Below are 27,359 nucleotides of genomic sequence, written 5' to 3'. Positions count from 1 at the left end.
GGGCTTCCAGATCCTTTTCTATCATTTCCAGAATTCTTTCCCTAAGAGGAGGAGCTACTTCCTGGCCCAGAAACCTTCCATGGCTTCTTTGTGGTCAAGCATAAACAACAATTAACTGTTTATTTCATGGCAATTATACACCAGGCACTAAGTTACACACATTATATGCGCAAGGCCTCAGTTTCTGCAAAACACTTGAGAGGAAAGAACTACTTATTAGCCACATTTTACTAAAACGACTCAGAAAGAGTCACTAGTTCAAAAGGATGGCTACAAAACTGTCCAGGCACGATTCGATTCTGAATCAGTTTAAACAGGCCTCCTCGGACTGCCACTGAGTCAGACCAATCATTTTCCGACTTCTCACCCACCCACCTTTGACGAAGGTGTCAGGAGCTGCTCTTCCCATTCTCCACTGCAACAGGCTCTGCTAACAGGGAAATGGAGGCCAGGGGACTCGTCCAAGGTCAGCCAGCTGGCTTGTCACTGGTCTACAACAAGGTCCTGACTCCTTCCTGCTCCTGGGCTTTGTCCCCACAGCAGTCCTGGGTCCCCCCAGGATTCGCCAACCAGCCCCATTTCTCCAAGACAAAAGGCCTGGAGGTGGTCCCAGACAGAACAACCCATCAGTCATGCCTCTCTGCCCTTCTCCTTGGGACGTTCCGCAGAGCCTGCAGAAGGGCCTCTGGTGAGCGGGAACTCCATGCCAGGACTCCTCGCTTGCTCCCTGTCACAAGTCACAGATCCAGGGAGGTGCTGGCAGGGTGTCTCCCACTCCAGCTAAAACTGATCACCTCTCTAGGCAGTCAGATGGGTACAGGTTGACGTTCTTTTCCACACTGCCCTTCTTTTCTGTTCTGGGGACTGAAACCCAGGCCTCAGACCTGCTAAGTGTTTGTTCTAACACTGGGCTACATGCTGAGTCCCCTAACTACCACTCCTTAAAAATAAAAATAAAAAACTGAAGAAGAGGAGAGAAAAAGGTGAAGAAAAAGAAGAGGAGGAATGTAGGGATGGCAGAACACACCTTGGGTGCCAGCAGTTGGAAGGCAGAAACAGGAAAGATCTCCGAGTTGGAGGTCAGCCTGTCTACACAGCAAGTTCCAGGCCAACCAAAAGCTACATGATGAGACCTTTTCTCAAAAAGCAAAGCAAAAAAAATGGTGGGGGAGTAGTGGTGGCGGCATGGACAGCTGGAGAGATGGGCTCCGTGGGTAAGAGCACATACTGTTCTTGCAGAGGACCCAAGTTCAGTTCCTAGCACCCACAAAGGGCTCACAACTGCCATGGTTTTGTCCTAAAACACTTGGTGTTCCTCTGCGTGGGAATGCTGGTCCCAGAGTTCTTACCTGGGCCTCAGGTTACGCTTGAGAGCCTCCCCTGAGCTCCCTCAAGCTCTGTCTCTACATTAGAGTTCCTGTCTGCCACTCTATGTTTCACAATTTCAATTTGTTCCTTGACTTCTTCTCTGTCATGTGCAAGATGCTGGAATAGGGGCCACGGGTGGGTCCCCAGTTCCCGGTGTGATGATTGGCACTCAACACAAATGTACAGAAAAGAACTTAATGACCAAGTCACAAGCTCAAACGTATGGCAGGGACCTTCAGTCCTTTAGTTTAAAGGGGGGGAGGGTTGCTTAATATTCAAGTACGGTCTCATATTAGACATGGTGTTAGGTCAGTTCCCCCCTCCCCTCCCTTTTTTTTTTTTTTTCAAATTTTGAGACACACACAGTCTCACAGTCCTCCATCGCCTTAGAAACCAAGCTGGCCTTGAACTCAAGAGATCCACCTGGCTCTGCCTCCTGAGTGAGTGCTCCACCACCATCCAGTCATTAAGATTTAACTAGAAATGGATGCAATCGATGCTGGTCACCTGGACGAATCGGCAACAAGGGAGCCATGAAATTTAACCCAGTTTGTGTTAGCCTCAGGACTATGAGTTTACAGTTAGAACTGCTGGAAGTCAAAAGCAGCATACAACCTAGATAAACCTAACACCGGGAAATTAACACATGAAAGAATTATCTTAACAGTGTAGGCACGCCAAGGCTTAAAAAAAAAAAAAAAAAACCCTATTAGGGAGAGTGGTCCACACACTCAAACCAGTCTGGACCAGTAGGGCAGGAAGGGACCTGAAACATTGTAAAACCGCTCAAAATTGGGCTAGAAGGCGGGCAAAGGCCCAAGATTAGGATTCTGAGGGAAGGCCGGGTGGTGGTGGCGGCGGCGCAGGCCTTTAATCCCAGCACTCGGGAGGCAAAGCCTCTGTGAGTTCGAGACCAGCTGGTCTTCAAAGCGAGTTCCAGGAAAGGCACCAAAACTACACAGAGAAACCCTGTCTTGAACAACTAAAAAAAAAAAAAAAAAGCTTCTGAGGGAAAACTCAATCACACCTCACAAAATGTCCACAGAAAAGCTTTTCAAAAACAATATTTTTCAGTTCACAACTTGACTGAGAGAACTAGGTCATGATCAGAAAGATATTAATCAGATCGGCTGAATGTTTAATCACATCACCATGTCCCTTGATTCAGAGTCCCTGCTCCTGGGCAAGTAGGCACCTTTGCCTCTCTGCTCCCAGGGCAGGCTTATCCTCCTGGATAGTCCACAGCTGCCCTTTAGATATGCTAATAAATTCAATCAGACTGCCTTCTTCCCATTGCCAGGAGCCACCATGTCCATCAGTAAGGTGACTCTGTATATCTTGGAGCTCATCTATTCTGGGCAATTCGGATACAGCCCCCACCTCTGCGGCAATCTCCACTAACAATGAAGTCTGTCAGAGGTGGTGCAGACATCCCACTTACACCACTGCAGAAAGTGGGAGACTGATGATGGTGCATTGCTCTCTAAGGGGTGGGTAGGAAGTCTCGGATTGTGTGGCCCAACATCCACCTGCCCTGGCTCAATCACATGTTAGGATTGGCCAGAGACAACAAGTAAAGGCTAGATTTGTCTGGGTCCCAGCCCTACTTGATTTACAAAATCTGAAGGTAGGCTGATTCGCCCACCTCCCCACAACCCTCTCTTCTCCATACCTGCTCAGCTAAGCTCAGAGAATGGACCTCCAGGGGTTGTCTGCAGATGACTGTCACAACATCCTAGTTTCTGCAAACTTCCTTCCACATGTGATTGAGCAGACAGAAATTTCTGACAGGAAGGGATGAAAGCATTGGAACAGATATGGAGCTCAGAGCCTAAAGAAGTTTGCTTGGGAATAAATCCACAGACTAAACCTTTTCTGTGTAGCCCAGGCTGACCTAGAACTTGTTATGCAGACCAAGCTGGCCTCCCACTGCCTCACCAGTACTTAAACCAAAGGCTTGCACCACTCCACCCAGCCCACAAAACCAGACCTTTAAAAGATGGCCTGAGGCTGAGGCTCAGTAGACTAGGTTCCAATTTAGCCCAGTGGTTTAATCCCTGCACACAGGAGACAGAGGCCAGTGATCTGTGAATGTTCTATATAGGCCATCCTGGACGACATAGCATATTCTGGGCTAACTAGGTCTCAAAAGTTAAACAAATATTGACTCATACCGAATACACCCTCCCTGACCATACACACAAAGGAAAATGGCCCAATCTCTCTGGTTAGGAGAAATATGCTCTGGTCTGGAGCCTACTGCCAAGCCTGGAGACTATAGAACCCCTGGGCATTCAGCACTGAGTTCAGCTTTTTTGAAGACTATGATCTATATCTCCACCTCTCCTGTCTCCACTCTGCACCTCACACAGGGCAGGAACTTAACAAATCATTACTTCCTTCTTTTGCTGTTTAACTGCATTTAGAAACAACTAAAACCATGGTAGAGAATCCCTGTTATTCCAGTACTTAAAGGGTAGAAATGGGAACAGTTAGCCTGCTAGGGCTAGACAATGATTGCAATCTTTGTGATACTGAAACCCAAGAGTTACTAAGGAGAGCATTTGGTCAACTTCCGACCTTAAGCTAGCCTTCCACTGTTCTGAAGAGAAGACTCTCCCACCAGGTAATGAGCTCAGAACTCTCCTGGAGGTAAGGACCACAGCATCCAGCCAACTTCTAGGAAGAGATCTGTATCCTTTTCATGGTAGCACATAATTAATACTGTTTACAGAGCTTCCCTAAGAACACTCCTAGCCACCTGGTGAGGGGGTGGCAGAGGCTCTGGGTTTGTACATACCAGCCTTGGCTTCGAGAAAATCTCATCTAGAACATTCCTGTTCCATTTAAAGACACCATTAAAAGGGGGAAAAATGCAGTCTTCTAAAATTCCATTTTCAAAAACTGTGTCTAAAACAATGAGCCTGGAAGGCCACGTCCCAATTTAGGAAGAAAAACCTAGGGTTTCAGTAACATACATTGATTTACACATCTCCTCGGTGGCAAACATCTGCTTCTCTGTAAGATTTCATTGAGCTCTGCCACTGCTGAAGCATGAGACAGAACTGGCTGTTACACAACCTAATTCATATAAAGCCCAGGTTCCTTCCATCCAAGGGCAGGGTTTGGATAAAGCTGCAGATGCCCATATGCAACAGGTCCTGGGTTCCACCCCTGGCACCAAAGTGGGGAATAAAAAGCAGCCAGGCATGGAGGCATTCATCTGTCTCAGAGCATGATCTACAAGATGTTCAATACATTTGCAGCCGGGGAGGGCTGGTAGAGGTGGTGATAAGGGCCTTAACACTTTGGGCCCCCATCACAAAGTACCAAATAAATATCATTCATGACTGCTATAGGCTAATTACATTGTATCCATTTTGTGTGCATGAGTGTGGGCATGAGTGCCACAGTGCCCACATGGATGGAGGTCAGGAGTTATCCACCATGTAGTTCACATGGACTGAGAGATCATTAGGCTAGGTAGCTGACTCTTTACACTAAGCAATCTCAGAGATCCTAAAATAGTTTAATCATCTAAATCTTATTAGATCAAAATAATTATACTACCTTTCTGAAATCTATGCTGATTTAAAGGCTTTTCCCATGTGATCCAACAGATTAGACTTGTTGTCACAGTGAAAGTGTATATAGTAAGGGACACAGTTCAAGTAAGAGTAGCAAGGAAATCTAAGCTAGGGTCTATCCCAAGGACCCACATGGTGGGAAGGAACCTACTCCAGCAAGCTATCCTCTGACATCTACCATGTGTGCCTTGGTGAGCAACACACCCACACAATCAGTTCCTAGGTTCAATTTCCTAGGGAAAAAAGAAAAGAGCGAGAGAGCGCGCGCGCGCGCACACACACACACACACACACACACACACACACACGACACATGACACACACTAGGTGTGGTAGGGATACAGCATGACTCCATTCCCAGCAGGTGGACATCTGGAAGAAGCAGGAGGACCTGAAGTCAAGGCCAGCCTTGTTTACACACTGAATTGACCCTTTGGATGGCAGTCAAACCCTAAAGAGTAAATCCACTTCATAAAGTCCTTGAGGAAGCTGAGTTTGACCTCACAGGTAAGGAAATCTATGGTTCAAGTGTCTGAGCCAGGAGCTTGGTGGGTTAGTCTGGACTCTCAATGGATTAAGTAGAACTGTAAACATATCTAACCTTTAATGCTCTCAATTGGTCTACTAGATTGTTATCTGAGGAGATTCACAAATAAAATTCTGTTGAATCAACAGTATTATCCCTAGGGAAGCTTGACCATCTTCTTCTGAATTGGTCGAGGGAGAACACTGGAACAGAACACCTTAGAGGCCAAAAGGCAGAGAACAGTGAGGGGGGAGCCAGACTGGAAGATACAGGCAACACCCCCCAGGTTTCCTTCAGCTGACTGGAGCTCTGTCCAGATAGGAATCAGTACTTTTCAGTTACCTGTATACGTATAGATGGTGATTAGTAGGCACTCAGTCAGTCTGACTGACTGAAAGCAAGTTAAGTGTTCTACACTAAACCTGACACAATTAGAATCTCTTCCAGTTCCTCTGGGCCATGCAGGAAACTGCCTAAGTGAGGGCAGAACCACCATTATCCTCCACTTACCTACACAGCCGGAAGTAACAGGATTCCTGAACACCTTAATCAAGATGAAAGAGGTGTCTACCCCAGGGCTACCAGCAGGTGACCCAAGTGATATGCAAATGCACTGAAAAATAGCCTAAGGTAAACAGGATAGCTGCCAGTTCCAATCCACTGAGGACAGGCCTACCTATCTACAATTAAGATTAAAAAAAAAACAAAGAGACCCTTTAGAGTTCTAGTCTGGAACCGTGGGGCGAATGATACTAGCACTATCTTTTTCCACATAAAACATAAACTTTTGGAGGGAAGAGTAGAGCATTTGACAGTACGCATGGTGACAGCTGTTCAGGGCTGGGTTTTGGCGTGGATTTTTCTACGGTGTTTCAGGGGTGCAGCAAGGAGGACCATGGTGTATCTATGGTCTTACAGTTAGAACCCTGTCTAGAATCCCTGAGTGAGAAACACTGAGACACAATACAGGAGTCCTCCAGAGAGTCTCTGCTCCCAGGGAACCCAGATTTGAATTTAAGAAAACAAACCATGCTGGACCTTCAGGACAGAGTCCCCACCCACAGCCTGAATCCAGGCCTCGCAGTGCCCACCACGCACCTTGGATGGTTCTCTTGAAGAATGCCTTGCAGGCTTCGCAGGAGGCCACGCCATAGTGGTAGCCAGACGCAATGTCCCCGCACACGAGGCACAGCCGCTTGGGGATGGCGTTGAGCACGTACTCGCACTTGATGTCGTCTACGATACCACTAGCACAGTCCTCGTAGCTCTTGCGGCACGGGGTGCCTCCCAGCCCCGCACCTGCGAACATAGGCGGCGAGTCCAGACCGTTGGCGTGGGTGCCTAGGGCCATGCCAAAGCCACCGCTGGCGTCCGAGGAGCCGCTGGGGCTGTGGTGGCTGAGGGCATCAATGCCCGAGGATGGGCTGGATGGCTCCGTCTTAATGAAGGAGCCGCAGCTGGAGCCCAGGTGCCGATCTTCGGAGGACATTCGGTTCAGCAGCCTGTGGACACAAAGCGCGGGAGTGAGTCCTAAGCCAGGTGAGAAGGTAGGCGGGGCGCCGGCCTCGTGGGCGGGACACATGGGTGGGGCTGCAGCTAAGGCATTGGTGAGATATAATGGTGGCCAGACCAGTAGCAGCCACCCAGAACAGCTTTCTGCGACTTCAGAGTGCTAAGAAACTTTCGCATTAGTAAACTTCAAATCAGACACCCTGTGCTTTCCAAAAAGCGGGCTTAAAGGTGACAAGATGCAAACAATCCTTCCTAAAATAATCTGGCCAACCTTTCTACCTTGACAATAAGTGGAGGCTGACAATGTATCTGTCCCAAGCATGGAGCCACACCTCGGGCACTCACAGTAAAAGAGGCTTTTAGCCCCATTTACTCCCTCCAAGCCTAATGAGTTGTGAAGTTCAAGCATGGGACCCTCAGTTCCTCACCCTTGCCAAGACTGCCAAATCTTCTAACTGGAGCAAAGAGGGACAGTTTGACCATAGGCACCAACCAGATATATGATTGTTGATTTTTTTTACCTGAGGTCCAGGCTTGGTATTGGAGACCCTATCTGAAATGTGATTTCTTGACTCTCTATTTTAACTTTTTTCAGGGGGGGAGAAGGGGGGCTCATTTTTTTTGAGACAGCGTTTCTCCATGTAGCTCTGGCCATCCTAGAACTCACTCTATAGGCCAGGCTGGCCTCAAACTCAAAGACTCACCAGCGTAAGGCGTGCACTCCCCAACTGTTTCTTTTTTCACTTCTTTGGCCCTGAATTATCCAGCTTGCACCCAGCCCCCCCCCAGTCCACCAAGGCAGTCTCCATTAGAATGCATGAGGGAACCAGGCAAACCCAATTCTACACAGCTCTCTCTGTTTGCCTCCCACTTCCTCTCTTTTTGAGATGGAATCAGTGAGAGAAGCCCTGGCTGGCCCAGAATTCATTAGGTAGTTCAGTCTCACCTCAAGCTCTGTACCCTACTGCCTCAGCTAAGGAAGGACTGGGCTTACAGGCCTACACCACCACATAACTTTACATGGTCTCTCTGTGTAGTCCTGGCTGTCCTGGAACTCACTCTATAGACCAGGCTGGGCTCTAACTCACAGAAATCAGCTTGTTGCTGCCCTCTGCTGGGGATTAAAGGCCTGCACCACTAAGCCTTTACCACAGTTTTTTTCTCTTTTAGAGAGCCTCATGTCAGCTAGGCAAGCACTCCGATTACCACCTATGTTCCTTTTGTCTGATTTTTTTTTTAAGACTGGAACCTCCAAGAATGCTTTGGAGTCTCACCAATATGGCAGACAGTTTGGGATCCCCAACAACTGTGGTATAATAGTATATTTCTGGTTTTTGGGAACCCTGACTCTCCAGCCAAGCTCACATGAAAGGGACTGGACTGATGGAGTGTTCAGGGGAGCCTAGGTGTTCATCAGGTTCAGTTAGGATCTGGTCTCAGGCTGGCGGCATGGGTAGATTGCCTCAAAAACTGCCTAGAGGTGCCAGGCATGGTGGCACATGCCTTTAATCTCATCACTCTGGAGGCAGAGGCAGGAAGATCTTGGAGTTTAAGGCCAGCCTGGTCTATATAAAGAGTTCCAGGACAGCTATGACTACGTAGAGACCTTGCCTCAAACAAACAAAGAAACAAAGAAACAAAACTGTCTACAGAGACACGATTCCCAAAATTGACCTCAGTCTCAGACCCACCTCTGTGCAGGGAGAGAGTACAGAACAGCCTGTGCACCCAGAACAGTGAAAAGGCAAAGGGGAAAATCTTGGGGGGGGGGGGGACCGACAGAAGGAACAGAACGACCCCTGGACTGGAATGAAGGTCCCAGAGATGGAGGGCTCACAGCCCCAGTGTCATTTGAAGGTAACTTGTTTGTCAACTCTTTCCAGAAGGGGGCCTTTGTCATTACACCCACATAACAATCCCTGGCCTGGCTGGCACACCAAGGCCACCGGAGTTGTTAATGTGACTGCTGAGGGGGCTTTTGGTCCCCCGGAAGTGCAATCAATTTCAGGACATTTCCTGGGGTTGTGACTCATCTGCACATAAACCTGTCAAGAGAGAGGGAGCCGCAGGTACTGGATGAAAGACCCATGCAGTGGTCCTCAACCTTCCTGATGCCGTGATGTGACCCTTTAGTACAGCTCCTCGTGCTGTGGTGACCCCCAAGTATAACACTATTTTCATTGCTACTTCACTACTGTAATCTTTACTGAGTGGTGTCTCAGATCCTAACACCAGCAGAAATCCAGGTTTTTCCATGGTGGTGACCCACAGGTTGAGAGCTGCTGCTCAAGGCTCTTGTCTTCCAGCCTCCTGGAATGTGGTGTGTAAAGACTGGGACCCCAGGTTCCCTTATGTTCCAAATGGAATGCTTCTTCAACATGGAGATCCTCTCGTACAGCCCCTTCCCCCGCAGCTCTCCCTTTGTAAGCAGAGGTCCCCGATTAAGGGGTCCCCTCCAGGCCTTTCCTACATCTCTGGCTGCTACCCTGTCATCTTCCTGGGCACTGCTACCCAACACGCCTCTAAACACCAGCAAGGTATCCTGAGGAAATAGCACGGCGCCTGCCGTCTGGAGTGGGGGTCGGACTGATCACATGGCCAAGAGCATCGCGGGACTCCTGCCCTTCCACACAGGGTCCGGGAAAACAGCTGACTCCTTGAACTTATGATTCTTGCTAGCTATTGGGCCCCATGTGAAGCCCTGGGGGAGGACCAGAACTCCCAAATTCCCTAATTCTGCTCAGCCTTCCACAGACTCTGAGAGCACCAAAGACTTCCCAAGATACACCTGACAGAGCAGTGCCAACAGCCACTGCTGTTAAGTATGTTCTGCAGGCCTCCTGCTTACCCTCTCTCTCTCGGGAGGTACAAGAAGCATTTACACAGGAGGAGACAGAGGGAGGCTGGAGCTTCTATGAGGAGAGTGTGTGCCCCAGTTTTCCACTGCCCTCCCTGTCTTGAAGCTCAGCCTACCCTGAAAGACACTGCAAGTGTCTGGCTGTGCTCCCAACTGCTAGCTTCCTCTCCAGTCCTGTGTCTTGATTCAGAAGGCCCGAAGGCATCCTTTGGTGTCTGTGATCTCCCCAGGGTTAAGAAACTAGATCCTGGTCTCAGTCAGAGTTGGGCTAGGAAGCAGCTAGTGATTTAGTATCTGAATCCCAACCGAGGGGCATTTGGTTTAATGACATTATTTCTTTCTCTCTCCTGTTCTCTCCCTTCCTCCCTCTTGTTCTTCTCTCTATTTCTTTATTCCTTCAGTGGTTTTTTGTTGTTGTTGTTGTTTTGTTTTGTTTTGTTTTTGAGACAGGATCTATGTAGTCATGTCTGTCTTGGAACTGATTATATAGACCATGCTGGCCTCAAATTCACAGATATCCTCTTGTCTCTCCTTCTGAGTGCTGGGATTAAAGGCTATTTTATTATTGGTGTATGTGTGTGTGTGTGTGTGTGTGTGTGTGTGTGCGCGCACACATAAGCACAGGTGCCCTTGGAAGGCTGGGGGATGGGATCCCCTGGAGCTGGAGCTACAAGCAGTAGTGAGCAAGCTGATGTGGGTTCTGGGGACTGAATCAAAATCCAAAGGAAGAGCAGTTAGTGCTCTTAACCTCTGAGCCATCTCTCCAGGCTGGACTCTAGCACACCATTCTCCCGTCTTCGTCTCCCAAGTGCTGGGATTATAGGATTATAAAGTGTTTACCCATTACCACATCTAATTTAGCTTTCTCATCTCTGGCTACTCCAGCCCTACCAGGATGCCTTCCATGGACAGTCTGCATGTCCGGGTCCCTACTTCACACCAGCTACTGCCTGGCTCACAAGAAGACAAGCATAACCCAGTCTCTGGGTCAGACAACCCTCATAAAAATATCAAGGCCCCAGGGGCAATGTGGCACACTACTACCTTAGGGGACACCCCTGTTTATGGTCTTCTTTGGTTGGAACATGTACAGGCCCTGAGTTCGGCACCCAAGATTGAGACATTTAAAAATCCTTAGGAACAAAGTCAGGATGGGAAGGCAGGGCCTGGATGATGTCCCAGCACGCAAAAGCCTGATGTGTATTCAATCCTGGAACCCAGGTGAACTTCAGAAAGCTGTCCTGTAACCTCTACATGCTCCCCAACCCTTCAAAAACAAGCATGGAGGGCAGAAGCAAGGGATATAGGTCAGTTGGTAGAGTGATCGTCCAGCTTGTACAAGGCCCTGGGTTTGATCCCCGCTACTGCATAAACTCATTCCTGATTGTGTATGCCAATAACTCCAGCGCTCAGAAGGTAGAGACAGGAAGAGCCAAAATTCAAGGCTAGCCTCAGGTACATGACGCAATGGTTGAGTTGGAGGCCAGCCAGGGCTACATGCAACTCTGCCATAAAAAAATGGTACACAGCTCTCATCCTAGCACTTGAGAGACAGAGGCAGGTAGATCTCTGAGAGTTAAAGGCCAGCCTGGACTATAGGCCAGTACCAGGCCAGCAAAGGCTACCCAGTGAAAACCTTTCTCAAAAAATAAAATAAAATCAAGAAAAATTAAAAACGAAACTATTTTAGAGGTGACCACAGATAGGTTACCAAGTGGAGTCCAGGAAGGATGCAGACTCAGGATGAGAGAGGGAGGTAACCAGCACGTGCTCTGGGAGGGGGCGCAGGCCAGCCATCATCTGGGGCTGGCTGGATCGATGACTATTGACTCTTTGTGGGAAGGGAACAGACATCCCATCTCAGGGCCTTTGCAAGAGCAATCACTGGTGGTCAAAGCCCCTTGAGGCATCGTTTCTCTTTGATCTGTCTGGTAACTGGAGCTCAACAAGCCACCGTGGCCTCAATGTCACCACCCTCTGACCAAGCGTAGCCTCCGTCTTGCTTCCAGACAGCCCCAGCTGGACATCACTGCACGGAGCCGAAGACTCTTCAAATACAAAGACTGAGAGAACCTCAAAAGTTCTGAATGAAACCCAGTTCTGCCCCCAAACTCTGGGGAAAAGGATCCTGATGTCTCATAAATTCAGCAGGAATCCCAGGTGTCCCCATCGAGGTGACCGGCTAGCAGGTGGGCAGGCAGGTATAGAACTGGCCCACTTACTTTCTACTGTGGGATGGGGTCTTTTCACCACTGGGTCAAAAACTGGTGTCCTAGCTAGAGCCGTCTGGCTTTCTGCTCAAGCCATGCACCTGAGATCAGGGCCAAACATCTGTGCAAATATGCCAGTCCTGCCTCATGGTATGGTTGGTTCTGAGTAGCCAGGTAGTGCCTTCTCTAGTGCTCATAAGCGGAATGGGCTCAACCACAAGGCTGTCCAGGTGTGGATGGTACTGAGGAGGGGGACCAGCTCCAAACAGTGCTGGTCCCAAGCTATCTTCTTAGTGGGTACTGCTATTGTGATCATTTCCAAGGACAGCTTCTGGAGAAATCCAACAGCGAGCTGACCTGGGGTTAAGTGAAAAACACCAGCCTCATCCAAAATTGAGGATAAAATGCAAGGAATTTGCCAAATATTAGAAAGGGGGGGGGTTGACAAAGGAAGAGGATAGACAGGCCTGAACTGGGAATCCACTGAGGAGGGAAAAAGTCTGAAATACTGACTCACACATTTCCACAATCAGCGACCTAACCGGAAACCAGAGATCATGAGGTGAGGCAGATGGCTCCTCAGGTACCCAGGGAATACACCTAAACTTGCCGGCAATCCAAACACTTGAGAAGTGGAGGAGGAGATCCGAACCAGCCTTGGCTGCATATGGAGTACCAGACCAGCCTTTACCACGAGAGTTCACCTTAACAAACAAAGCAACAGAAAGACTAGCACTTAAGGAAGGTTGGACATGTTGGTGCGTGCCTAAAATGCCAGCACTAGGAAAATGGGAGCAGACAAATCAGAAATGCAGGGCCAGCCTCAGCAACCGAGAAAGTTCAAGGCCATAAGACTTGTCTCAAAAAAAAAAAAAAAGGCACACCTTAATTTGCACAGGGCAGGTCGATCTGTGGCTAGATGTCAGAGTCTCCGCTGTCCTGGTGCTTACTACATTGAGTAAGGGGAGGAGGGGGCAGAAGGAGAGGAGGAAGAGAGGGGTGGGCCAATGATGAGACATGTTAGGATTATGATATATCAGGCTCTGTTCACTGAGGTCCATTAATTTTAGATGCATTTTTCTTAAACTCAGAAGTTTCATTAATTCAAACCTTTCCCCCCTAGCCTGAATGGCTCATTTCAATAGAAGACGTTTTTTATCATTCCTGTGGGATTGACATCTTGCATACTTGTATCTTTCAACTTTCGCTACCCGACACGCCCGCCCAGCTGAAGTCACCGACCCTCAAATTCTCGGGGGGGGGGGGCCTTCTGCCTAACTTGGCGACTTTTAGATTAGGGAACCATAATCTGGGAAACTGCCACTAGAGAACCAGACTGGTCGGTGCATGGCATTCAGGAAGTACGGACTGGGTTTAGACCCTGAGCTGGGGGGACTCACCTGGGAGACCAAGCTGATAGAGAAAGCCACCCACCTGCCACCATCCCAGGTCACATTGCTATTCAGCACTTTCCTCTGTGATGTCTGGGTTTTATTTGTATTTGTCTCTCTTGGGAATGTCTTCGCTGGAACCCAGGACAAATGAGTGCTCAACAGTGTTAACAGCCTCAGCGACAGCCTTCCTCCTCCTGCATGCTCCAGAGCTCAGGCAGAAATCTGTAATTAAGCACCATGTCGCTGGAAAGATTAGTCAAAACCAGGCTGATCCCAGACAACTGATGGAAATCTCACTGCACGCAAATTACGGCATGGAAAATAATGATAGGTAATTAGTGCCTTTCAATCGGGGCTTTTTATCCATCAGTTTTCAGGCTGCATACATGAGAATGGGGAAGGGAGAGGCTGTGATGAAGTTGGAAGACCCCACTGGATGAAGAGAGGCTGGCTGCCTCAGGACAGCTGGGAAGTCTCAGTCTGGCCCACAGATGGCCACCACCAGCTTCAGCCCTGACCTAGAACTTCCTCAGTGAAGTCCCTCATGCCGGGGTCATCAGTACTAGTGTCTCTCCTTTTAATCCTCTCTGCCAGCTCTGGGTTCCCCACACTCCAACAGAGGGTCAGGGAAACTGTCAAGGGTCCGAATAAACTGGGTGTGGTGGCACAAGCCTACAATCCCATGTCATGGGAGGCTGAGGCAGGGGGATGACTGTGAGTTCAGAACAGCTTGTACTATATAGCAAGACTTTGACTCAAAAACAAGACTGATAAATAAATACTAACAACGACAAAATGACCAGGGGTAGAAAGACGGCTCAGAAATTAAGAGCACCGGCTACTCTCCCAGAGGACCAGGGCTTGATTCTCAACACCCACCTGGTTGAGTCACATGATCTGTAACTCTAGTTCCACAGGCATCCAATGCCCTCTTTGACCTCTGGGGACACCAGGCACACATTTGGTACACAGACACACATGTGGGCAAAACACTCGAATATATGAAAGTAAAAATAAATGAACGATGGACTTGAAAGAGCCAACAAGATGGGTCAGTAGGCAAAAGTGCCTGCTTCCATGCCTGATGGCCTGAGTTCTATGCCTGGGACTCACACGGTGGGAGAAGAGAGCTACACACACACACACACACACACGCACGCACGCACGCACGCACGCACGCACGCACGCACGCGCACACACACACGCACGCGCACGCACGCACACACACACGCACACGCACACATGTAGTTAGAGTTTTCCTGCCTGGCCCAGTCAGGACAAATCTCTCTTACCCGCCAGTCCCATAGTCACTCAGACCCAACCAAGAAAGCACACAAAAACTTATATTGCTTATAAACTGTATGGCCGTGGCAGGCTGTTACCTACTTCTTTTATCTTAAATTAACCCATTTCTGTTAGTCTATACTTTGCCACATGGCTTGTGGCTTACCAGTGTCTTTACATGTTGCTTCTCATGGCGGCGGCTGGCAATGTCTCTGTAGCCTTTTACTTCCCAGAATTCTCTTCTCTTTTGTCCCGCCTATACTTCCTGCCTGGCCACTGGCCAATCAGAACTTTATTTACACAGAGTGATATCCACAACACACACGCACACGCACACACACACACACACACACACACACACACACGCGCGCACACATGCAATCAAAGAAATTTAAAACCTCAGACCTTGTTTCTACCCATCTCTCATGTCCTACTGAGGCAACATGACATTTTGTCAGATATCACAACTGGTCTTGAAACTGTGTGTATTTCACCCTGTATCCGTCAGTCATGTGGCACAAACACCCCACAAACCGGTGCTGAACACGCTCAACTGTCCCTAGATGGCACCCAGTTTCCACATGAGCCACAGGCACAGTCTTGGCACTCAGCTCACAGCTGGACAGTCCGAATTTGAACCTCAGTTACAGTGCTGGTCCCAAGCCATCTTCTTAGTGGGTGCTGCTATTTATTTCCAAGGACAGCTTCTGGAGAAATCCAACAGCGAGCTGACCTGGTGTTATGTGACAAACACCAGCCTCATCCAAAATTGAGGATAAAATGCAAAGGAATTGCCAAATATTAAAAGGGGGGGTTGACAAAGAAGAGGATAGACAGGCCTAACTGGGAATCCACTAAGGGGGAAAAAGTCTGAAATACTGACTCACACATTTCCACAATCAGCGACCTAACTGGAAACCAGAGACATGAGGTGAGGCAGATGGCTCCTCAGGTACCCAGGGAAGACACCTAAACTTGCCGGCAATCCAAACACTTGAGAAGTGGAGGAGGAGATCCGAGCCAGCCTTGGCTACATATGGAGTACCAGACCAGCCTTTACCAAGAGTTCACCTTAACAAAAAGCAAACAGAAAGACTAGCACTTTAAGGAAGGTTGGACATGTTGGTGCGTGCCTAAAATGCCAGCACTAGGAAAATGGGAGCAGACAAATCAGAAATGCAGGGCCAGCCTCAGCAACCGAGAAAGTTCAAGGCCATAAGACTTGTCTCAAAAAAAAAAAAAAGGCACACCTTAATTTGCACAGGGCAGGTCGATCTGTGGCTATATGTAAGAGTCTCAGCTGTCCTGGTGCTACTACATTGAGTAAGGGGAGGAGAGGGCAGAAGGAGAGGAGGAAGAGAGGGGTGGGCCAAAAATGAGACACATTAGGATTATTATAAATCAGGCTCTGTTCACTGAGTTCCATTAATTTTGATGCATTTTTCTTAAACTCAGAAGTTTCATTAATTGTAACCTTTCCCCTGTAGCCGGAATTGCTCATTTCAGTAGAAGGTTTTTTTATCATTTCTGTGGGATTGACATCTTGCATACTTGTGTCTTTCAACTTTCATAACCAGACACACCCACCCAGCTGAAGTCACTGACCCTCAAATTCTCGGCGGGCATTCTGCCTAACTTGGCGACTTTTAGATTAGGGAACCATAGTCTTGGAAACTGCCACTAGAGAACCATACTGACTGGTGGACAGCATTCAGGAAGTACGTACTGGATTTAGACTGTGAGTTTGGGGGACTTGCCTGGGAGACCAAGCTGATAGAGAAAGCCACCCACCTGCCACTATCCCAGGTCACTTTGCTATTCAGCACTTTCCTCTGTGATGTCTGGGTTTTATTTGTATTTTTCTCTCTTGGGAATATATTCGCTGGACCCCAGGACAAATGAGTATTCCACAGTGTTAACAGCCTCGGCAACAGCCTTCCTCATCCTGCATGCTCCAGAGCTCAGGGAGAAATCTGTAATTAAGCACCACGTCACTGGAAAGATTAGTCAAAACCAGGCTGATCCCAGACAACTGATGGAAATCTTACTGTACGCAAATTATGGCATGGAAAATAAGGATAGGTGATTAGTGCCTTTCAATCAGGGCTTTTTATCCATCAGTTTTCAGGCTGCATACATGAGAATGGGGAAAGGCAGAGGCTGTGCTGAAGTTGGAGGACCCCACTGGATGAAGAGCAGCTGGCTGCCTCAGGACAACCAGGAAGTCCCAGTCTAGCCCACCCATGGCCTCCACCAGCTTCAGCCCTGACCTAGAACTTCCTCAGTGAAGTTCCTCATTCTGGGGTCATCAGTACTAGTGGCTCTCTTTTTAATCCACTCTTCTAGCTCTGGGTTCCCCACACTCCAACAGAGGGTCAGGGAAACTGTCAAGGGTCCGAATAAACTGGGTGTGGTGGTACAAGCCTATAATCCCTTGTCATGGGAGGATGAGGCAGGGGGATGACTGTGAGTTCAGAACAGCTTGTACCAGTAAGACTTTGACTCAAAAACAAGAACAATAAATAAATAATAACAACAACAAAATGAACAAGGGTAGAATGATGGCTCAGAAATTAAGAGCACTGGCTACTCTCCGAGGACCAGGGCTTGATTCCCAACACCCACCTGGCAGCTCACATGAGCTGTAACTCTAGTTCCACAGGGATCTAACGCCCTCTTTGACCTCTGGGGACACCAGGCACACATTTGGTACACAGACACACATGTGGGCAAAACACTCAAACATATGAAAGTAAAAATAAACGAAAGACAGACTTGAAAGAGCCAACAAGATGAGTCAGTAGGCAAAAGTGCCTGCTTCCATGCCTGATGGCCTGAGTTCTATGCCTGGGACTCACACGGTGGGAGAAGAGAGCTACACACACACACCACACACGCACGCACGCACGCACGCACGCACGCACGCACACACACACACGCACACATGTAGTTAGAGTTTTCCTGCCTGGCCCAGTCAGGACAAATCTCTCTTACCCGCCAGTCCCAGAGAAGAGAGCTACACACATGCACGCATGCATGCTCGCATGCACGCATGCACGCAAGCACACATACACATGCAATGAAAGAAATTAAAAACCTCTGACCTTGTTTCTACCCCATCTCTCATGTCCTACTGAAATGCCCCCTCCTCCCGTCTCAGTAACTTAGCCTAAGAAACGGCCTTGAGAGAGATAATTGGGAAAGTAACCTTGAGTCAAAGCAGGAGATATCAAACACCCGGGCCTTGGGAGGAAAAAACCTTGAGTCAGAACAAGATATCTATAATTGGCTACCTGGCCTTGGAGAACAAACAGCTGCACATTTCTGAAAATTAAAGATAGCCCCCAAGTTCACCCTGGCCTTATTTGAATCAACCAATGGGAACCCTGTAACTATGCTTCTCACATCTGAACTGCGCTTCTGCCCCTAGGATCCTATAAGAAGTCCCCCTTCCCCTAGGAAGGCTCACAAGTCTTCCCAGAGACTTTGTTGCCCCAGGTACCTGTGCATTTGAATAAACCCTCTTGCTGTTTGCATCTGATCCGTGGTTTCGGCGTGTTTCCTTGGGTTTGGGGTCTCTCCTGAGGAAAGATCTCCTGTGGGGGTCTTTCACTACTGAAGGCAACATGACATCTGACATGGTCAAATGGTCTTAAGACTGTGTGTATTTCACCCTGTATCCATCAGTCATGTGGCATAAACACCTCACAAAACAGTGCTGAACACACTCAACTGTCCCTAGATGGGACCCTGTTTTCACATGAGCCACAGTTACAGTCTTGGCACTTAGCTCACAGCTGGACAGTCCAAATTTGATCTTCAGTTCTACCACTCATGATCTAGGGTTATTTAACCTCTAGATGCCTCTGCTTCGTCTGTGGCATGGAGATGCTAACAAGAATGCTCATCTCACAGGGCAGACTTGAGAATGAACACCTTGATACAGAAAAGACCCTGACACACAGTAAGTGCTCACCCATATGAGTAACTGTTCTAACATCCTTGTTTGGCAATAAGGGGTTGGCCTCTACTTACCATCCACCCATGCATCTGTCCATCCACCCATTCAACTCACACACCTGCTACTTCCACTGAGAAAGTTCCTGCTAGCAAAAGGTACCCTCATTCAGGTACTTTTCCTGGGAACTGACATCCTATCCCAACATATTTCTTCTCTCTTACACCCTTTCTCAGACAGGGTGACCTGACCCAAGACAGGCCATCAAGTCCCTCCCGGAAGATCTCTGGTGTTGGAGATGCCTCTCCTGGGCCAGGAACTGCAGGCTGCAGAGCTCCAGTGTCGAACAAGGCATGCACCTCTCTAATGTGCAGTGGAAGAGAAGAATATCAAACTGGCAGCAACACAGAATGAAGGTCAGAGGCAGAGGATTCTGGGAGGCTCTGCTGGGGCAGCAGCCAGGGGCATCTCTGCTCACGTCATTGAGCATGGCTGCTGCCCTGATGCCTGTGTCCACACAGAGAGCTTCAGACACTTGAAGGCACGACTCAAGCGCCATCTCCATCATGCCCTCACACGCTCATTCACTGGCTGTCCTTTGAATGTCTACAGTGTGATCTATTGTTCCCCTACACAAGGATGTAGACAGGGCTCTGCCCTCAAGGAGACACAGTACCATATTGTGTTCATTCTGGGCTGCACACCTTTGCCCCACATTTTGTCATCTATGCAATCCAAATGCAAGTGAAATTTATCACAAGTTGAACTTTAAACAGTAAGTTAGGAAATAATGGGGCCTTAACTCAAAGATGTCACCAATGCAATGAAACAGCACCTGTAAATACAGACGAGACAGCCAGGAGTTCACCAGAGGCCATTGTTTCCAGCTGCCCCTGCAGTCAGGTGTGAGCATGTAACTAGTGTCAGGTCCAAAGGAAACTCCAAATACTCAAACTCCAAAAGGCAGTCCAAACATCCAGAAATGAGCTCAGCCTGGACTCTAGGAGGATTTCTAATGGTCAGATAAAAGCCAAGCATTTCTCAGGAATTTGTGGAGCCGATTCCCCACTACCAAAAGTAGTTATTTTCCTTACCTCTGACAGAAGGGACATATGTGGCCCCTACTAGCATGTTAAAGCCCATGTGGGCTTCCAGGCCTTCTGATCACAAGCACTGTTACACATTTCATAGTCTATCTTCTTAGCATCCTAGCCTTCTCAACTCCTCCCCTTCCCTAAACGCCCTCCAGCTTCCCAGCTGCCAGCTAGTCTCTTCCTAACTCTGGTATTTCCCTATGTTCTCTCTAGTCTCTGCTCCTGCTTCTCTAACTAGATTTCTCTATGCTTTTTTACCCCCCTGATACTCTCCCCTCTCTTGCAGATAGCCCTGGCCATGTCCAGTTTGGCTGAGATTGAGTGCTTGCCCACCACCACCACCACCACAATAAAAATCTTCACCAGTGGTGGTGGTGCACACCTTTAATCCCAGCACCGGAGAGGCAGAGCCAGGCAGATCTCTGTGAGTTCAAGGTCAGCCTGGTCTACAGAGTGATGAGATCCAGGACAGGCACTAAAACTACACAGAGAAATCCTGTCTCAGGAGAAAAAAAATGAAAAAAATAAAAAACAAAACTTCCCCTTAACCATACCATGGAGAGATCAAGTCATTGGTTTATATAGTCAGCCAATGCTTTATGAACAAGTAGATGTAATCCACTCTCCTATAGGCTCACAAAATCTCCCATAGCACTCCTTTCTTCACTCCTCTCTGTCTCTGCCCCTGTAGCACCATCTGCAGGACATAGGCAGAGGATCCAGAAGGTGACTCAGGAGATAGGAGAGTCACAGTGTGGAAGGAGTCTGGGACCCAGATCATCCGGTAAAGCCTCCCTGTCAAACACCCTCACTAGAGTGGTAGAGGAACATGATTAACTTCTTGTGGAGTTAGCCACCACGACTCTGTGACTGTAGGAAGTAAAAGCCAATGCTGCCCCCTAAGTAATACCAGGAGTAAGGCTCCATGTGATGCAAATTAAGTCAGTGATGATGAGCCTGAGAATCTGAGACAGTGGGATGGGTGTGCCCTGATAGGAGACGTCTCAGATTAGGCCTTATTCAGGAAAAGCTCTGCTGGAGGAGGAGCAGGGAGACCCGTGGCTGAAAAATAGGTGAGGTGGGAGAGCTCTCCCTGTTAGCACTGACCAGTGCTGAGCAAAGTAGCAATGAATGACATACACTTTTTTCATCCTGGGCATTGTGCCTCCGTCTGTGCAGTCCAGGGAGAATTGGCATTTAAGGTGCTTGGTACACCCTGCTGACCTCCACTCCCCTCTCAGCCAGGTGCCCATCGCAAGCCCAATGCTGTGTGTGTTGCTACTACCAGCTTATGCATATAAACAATGAGGACCTTGTGGGAGCCCAGTGAGAGGACACTTCTACCCACTCTCTGGTTATCGAAGTGGAACTTTCTATTTGGCCCTGGTGCACAGCACAGGTGACACAAGTTGTTTATGGCACTCAGCATCCTTTTCATATCCTTGCTCAATTTTCCAGCTTTGTGTTATCTAGGCAGATGACAGAGCCATTTTCATTCAGTGAGACTGATGGGGACCAGGCCACCTGCAGTCAACTAGCACAGGTCTGATCTTGGTAGTGATATTGGCAACGTTACAGGGGGTTTGCTCTACACCAGGTTTGTGACAAGTAGGTATGAGGTCACTGATTCACTAAAACTTGCTGAGCTGGGCCCTATCATTCCCCTGCTCTGCCTTGTCCCCCCACCCTAGGCTTTTTACAACTTTGAGACAAGATCTCACTCTATAGCCAAAGCTGGCCTAGAACTCACTTTGTAGAACCAGATTGGTCTGGAATTCATAGCAGTCCTCTAGTCTCAGCCTTATCAACTGGTGGAATTATAAGCATGTGCCTCAGTGCCTAGCTCTTGTTTCCCCACTGTTCAGATAAGGACATTGAGGCCCAGGAGGAAAAGGGTCACTATCTTGGCAAGGGTTGCACAGTCAGAAAATGCTGTCATGAGTTACTGTGCAAAGGGAACTATCCTACACTCACAAAGCACCAATTTTACTTAGCCTGGGGCCTTCCAGGGTCAGCCCACCATCTCTGCTGTTTCTTTCTCACTTTCCTCCAGGGTTGTACCATCATAGCCTATAAAACTCCTGTTGTGAGACAAAACCTGTCCTGGGGAGATACAAAACGCATCTTCTGACCCCAGCGAGGGATCCCTACCAGACCAATGAGCAGATACCACCTAAGTCCATCTGGGTAACCAGTTAGTTTTATTGGGGTTACTTACAGGCACAGGGATGACTCAAAGACAGCTGCATCACCAAGGCCCACCCCAGCATATGGGTGACAGCTCATAAAAGCTGGGAACCTGGAGCACACTGTACCATCTGCAGGCAGCTCCACAGGTAGGGGAATATCATTTCCAGGTGGCTGTTGTTCTACACCTCTTCCAGGCAGCTGCTCTGATCATGGAGTCTGCTCTGTAGCTTTTCTCCCCAGAGAGTCTTCTCAGGGCATCTCAGCTCATCTGAGAACCTTCCTGGCATTTTAACTTTTGCTTTCTCCTGAGCAACTCTCAGCTTTTATTGTTTCCTAGGACTGGGCGGGGCCTAGATAATCTGGTCAGTTTCAGGGAGTTACTGTAGCTGTTTTCCAGTTGTTTACCTCCTATAGAATCTGGTCAGATTCAGGGAGTTCCTGGAGCTGTTTCCTAGTTGTTTACTTCCTGCTTGATGTTCCCCTGCTGGGTGAAATGTTTTACCTCAGGGGGAACCTTTAGACAACACCTCCTCCCTCACCTGTGTTGGGGCTTGGGGTTAAGGGCCTACAGTATGCCTGTTGATGACTTTGCCACTGCCCCAGCCATCTTCCTTAATTGCACTGATCCTCCATGTTACAAGGAATTCAATCTAGCTTCTCTCTTACTTTCCGCCAGTGCCTAGAACACTAGCAGGCTGTGCTGGCTAGTTTTATCGTCAACTTTGAAAGACCCCTGACACCTGGGATACTTTCATCTGCAAGAGGGCTCCCCCAGAAACCAAGATTCCAAACCAGCAGATGCAACACGCAAGAGGAATGTATTCAGCACTGGCACTAGTGGGCTCTCTGTCAGAGAGCCCTGAGCAGTTGCTACAAGCATTTTTAAAGGCATAAACTACAAAATTAGCCAAAGATACCAGGTGCCCTGGGTTTGGCCCAATTTAAAAATCATCATATATTTCAGCAATCATTTTGTTACCTGGGAAATTTTGTAACATTTGTCATAAACTGGTTGGCTCAGGGGAGGTCTAGGGGGAGCGGTTACTCTGGAGGGGTGTTCACATAGTTATAGGCTTATGATAGGCTGACATTTGACCTAGTTTGCTGGACTCGCCAGATGGTCCTTATCTGGGTCCCCTTTGAGGAATTTTTAAACAGGGACTTATTATTATTTTAATCTATAATTGCTGACCTTGTCCCAAGGCCGACAGCTGGGCTCTGAAACTTTTTACTTATTTCCAGGGAGAGGATGGGTCAGTGTCTAATGCAAGCAAGTTTACAGAAGCAAAGTCAGCAATTTGCAATTGTAAAATGTATCTCTATTTTTTTTCCTCAACTTGAGACAAACTGGAGTCATTTGGGAAGAGAAAACCTCAGTTGGGAAAAGTGGCCTCTGCAAGCCTCAGATGCATTTTTGAAATTGGTTGATGGAGGTGGAAGGGCCCAGTCCATTGTGGATAGTGCCACCTCTGTGCTGGTGGTCCTGGAGTGTATAAGAAAGCAAACTGAGCAAGCTGTGTGGAGCAAGGCAATAAGCAGCACTCCTCCATGGCCTTTGCATCAATTACTAGTCATACTTCCAGAATCCTGCCTTGAGGTCGTTCCCTGACTTCCCTGAAAGATGGACTGCATGTTATAAGAAGAAACATACCGTTTCCTTCCCGAGTTGCTTTGGGTCATGGTAGGGGTGGGGGTATGTTTTGTTTTTGTTTTTAATTTATTTATTTTATATACCAATCGAAATTTCTCCTTCCTCCTCTTCTCCCATTCCCTCCCCACTTTTTCCACATCACCACCCTCCCATGCTCCACCCCTGCCCCCACCCATCCACTCCTCCTCAGTTTCTGTTCAAACAACAGCAGGCCTCCCAGGGATATCAACAAAACATGGCATATCAAGTTGCAGTAAGACTAAGTACACACACACCCTGTATTGAGGCTGGGCAAGGCAACCTAGTATGAGGAATTGGGTTCCAAAAGTCAGCAAGAGTCAACGACAGCCAGCCTCTGCTCTCACTGTTAGGAATCCCACAAGAAGACCAAGCTACACAACTGTCCATATATGCAGAGTGCCTAGGTCAGCCCCATTGTAGGTTCCCTGTCTGTCAGTTCAGACTGTGAGCTCCTATGATCCCAGGTTAGTTGATTCTATGGGTTTTCTCTTGATGTCCTTGACTCCTCTGGCTCCTACAATCCTTCCTCCTCCTCTTCAGCACGATTCCCCAAGCTGTGGGTTTCTGGGCCTATTTCCATCAGTTGCTGGATGAAGCCTCTCTGATGACAACTGGGCTAGGCATTTGGCTGTGTGTATAGCAGAATATTATTAGGCATTATTATACTGACGTTTTTCTTTTCTCTGGTCATATTTGATTCTATCCCAGGTCACTGGGCCATCCAGCCTCTGGGTCCTGGCACTCCAGGCAGTGTCAGGGGTGGCTTATTCTCACGGCATGGGTCTTAGGCTGGACCAGTCATTGGTTGGCCACCCTTACCCCAGCACATAGAGCAGGCAGGACAGACTGCAGGTCAAGGGCTGTGTGGCTGAGTTGGTGTCCTAATTCCTCCACTGGAAGTCTCCCCTGGTCACAGGAGATAGCCAGTTCATGCTGCATATCCACTATTGCTAGGAGTCTTAGCTAGGGTCATCCTTGTAGATTCCTGGGAGTTTCCCTTGCGCCAAGTTTCTCCCTGATCCCGAAATGAATGCCTGCCCCCTATCCAGTCATCTCTTTCCTGGTGTTTCATCACAGCAATAGAAGCCCTAACTAAAGCACAGTATGTGCTGAATAAAGAAACAAAAAGGAAAAGCTGAGAACTGGTTGTGTCGAACTGGCTTCAGATGGTCCCCGGGGGCCCACAACAGGATGGGGAGTGTCACTACAGAACCGGAGTCTGAAAAGGGAGGCGGCCAGAGCTCTAAGTAGAGTCTGGACCACTGTCATCTGAGAGTGACTTAGGGATCTACCTCTCCATCATTCTATCAGATTCCCAGTTATCTCGGTTTAGATACTTAACGTGTGAAGGATACATGTGTCTTTCTTTCTCGAGTCTTTATTAACTTTGTGTGTGTGTGTGTGTGTGTGTGTGTGTGTGTGTGTGTGTGTGTACAACTCAAATCTCCTTCTATCATCATGGAGACTGAATTCATAATGTCAGACTGGACATCATGTGCCTTCACCTGCTGAGCTGTCTGTCTCTCTAGTTCCTGACTTTATTTTTTAGACAAGTCTTACTATAGAGCCCAAGGTAGCCTTGAATTCATAAGGCCACTGCCTCTGCTCTTCCCTAAGTACTGGGATTATAGGTCCACTCCTTTAAAAGGCCTCTTTAAAAGCAAGCAAGCAAACAAACAAAAGCCCCTGAAGTTGGATTGCTGGCTCATTGGCTAAGAATGGGTTTTACTCTTGGAGAGAACCTGAGTTCAGTTCCCAGCATTCACACCCCTGGGGGATCATAATTGGTTGTGGCTCCAACTCTAGGGAACCTGATGCCCTCTTTTAGCCTCTCCAGGCATCTGCACTCATGTGCACATATACATCCAATTAAAAATAACTTTAAAAAGTACTCTAGAAACCACATCATGTATTTAGCAAGTATATTGATCAAGAGCCCATGGAGAAATCTGGCTCCAAAATGCTACAAAGAAACCTGGATTTACAAGAAGTTGTGACCACCTGACATCGGAATTTGTTTGTTTGTTTGTTTGTTTGTTTTTGAGGTGAGTTGTAACTATGTACCTCTGAGTAACCTGGAGCTAACTATGCAGTCATGTAGACCAGGCTAGCCTCCAACAGAGATATTCCTGCCTCTGCCTCCCAAGTACTAAGGCTAAAGCTGTGTACCACCACACACAAACTTAAAAAGACTAATTTTTTTTTGTGTGTGTGTGTGTACATGCACATGTGAGTAAAAGTGCCCAAGGGGGCCAATGGAGTCAGATCCTAGTGTAGCTGGAGTGACTGGCAGTTGTGAGCCAGCCAATGGGGGTGCTGGGAATTATATTCAGGTCCTCTACAATAACAGTATGTGTTCTGAATCATTGAGCCACCTCTCCAGCCCAAAGAAAGGTAGACGATTTTAATGTGACACCATTTTACTCATGAAAAATAGTGGGCAGTGGCTTACAAAAGGGCCACATGACTTCTGGGACAGCAAGCATGTGTAAGTAAAAATGATCCACAAGGCTGCTGCTGTTCCTGAGACTGGAACCTCACATGATGAAGGCAGACATCACTTGGTTCTGAATCTCAGCTTTGGTACTTGCTCGCTCTGTAATCCCAAGCTTAACCTCTCCATGCCTCAACTGATAATACCCAGCTCATAGAACATCGTTTTTTGGAGCTGAGGATCAAACCCAGGGCCTTGTGCTTGCCAGGCTAGCTCTCAACCACTGAGCTAAATTCTTAGGGTTAAATGTCAATAAGCAGAACATATTAAGAGAAGCACATGCATATAGTAAATTCTCAGTAAACCTGAGCTATTCTGCTCTCCAGGCCCCCATGGGTGCTGGGTGCATGTTCTATGACTATGGCAGAGCCCTCCCTGACAGAGGACCTCATCACTCCATCTTGTCAATCAGATGCAAGATGAAAATGAGGAAAAAGTATGCATGCATGTGTACCCTACTTGTCATTTTTATTTTTTGACATGGAGCTCATGTAGCCCAGGCTGGCTTTGAACTATGCTATGCATGCTGTCTGTCTGAGGATAACCTTGAACTTCTGCTCTTCCAGCCTTCACCTCCTGAGTGTTTGGATTACAAGCTTGAATGTGCCACCATACCCATGTGATGCCATGCTGGAGTTTGAACTCAGCACTTTGTGTGTGCTAGGCAGGTACTATACCCACTAAGCTAGATCTCCAGCCCCTACTTTATCATTTAGAAAAGGGAGACAGAGGTGGAATCACGCTTAGCTTTTGGCCTCTCTAATCTATTTTACTGTGGGGATGGACTAGAATGGTAAAGGTTGCCCCTGGCCATGCTGTTACTCACCTCTGATTAACCCCAGTGTTTAACTATTGATCTGATAAATTAACAGCTGGTTGGCTTCATCCAAGTGGTATTCTGCAATTCAGTTACTGCTCAGGACTGCAGCTTTCATCTAACTAGGATGCTGCTGCCCAAGAGCTGGTGAGTTAGAGTTATGTTCTGCCAGCTTTGAAGAAAAAGACTGTGGCTCTGTTTCCTGAGAAGTCAGCATGATGAGGAGGAAGGAGCATACCAGCCATTCCAGCAAGGATAGGACCTCTGAGCCTCAGGGAGCTTTGCAGAGAGACTTCAGATACCGTCACACTCAACTGAGCCTTAGCTGCCACACCAGTTAACTGGGTCCCAAGAAACAACCTAATGGCATTGGGCCATTGTAAGGACACCAGAAAA

General features: G+C 48.0%; 1 protein-coding gene across 1 annotated transcript in view; it reads right to left on the bottom strand.

The window, feature by feature from the left end:
• The window catches only part of Esrrb (estrogen related receptor beta), a 105,574-nt gene that overhangs the window by 44,963 nt on the left and 33,252 nt on the right, over positions 1–27,359 (bottom strand). Inside the window, 1 exon segment of the mRNA XM_036206169.1 lies at positions 6,580–6,983. Within this exon segment, the coding sequence (XP_036062062.1) occupies positions 6,580–6,983 (404 nt within the window).

The sequence above is a fragment of the Onychomys torridus genome, chromosome 14 (genome assembly GCF_903995425.1).
Source record: "Onychomys torridus chromosome 14, mOncTor1.1, whole genome shotgun sequence".
Taxonomy (NCBI): Eukaryota; Metazoa; Chordata; class Mammalia; order Rodentia; family Cricetidae; genus Onychomys; species Onychomys torridus.
This window is presented reverse-complemented; position numbering and strand designations above follow the sequence as displayed.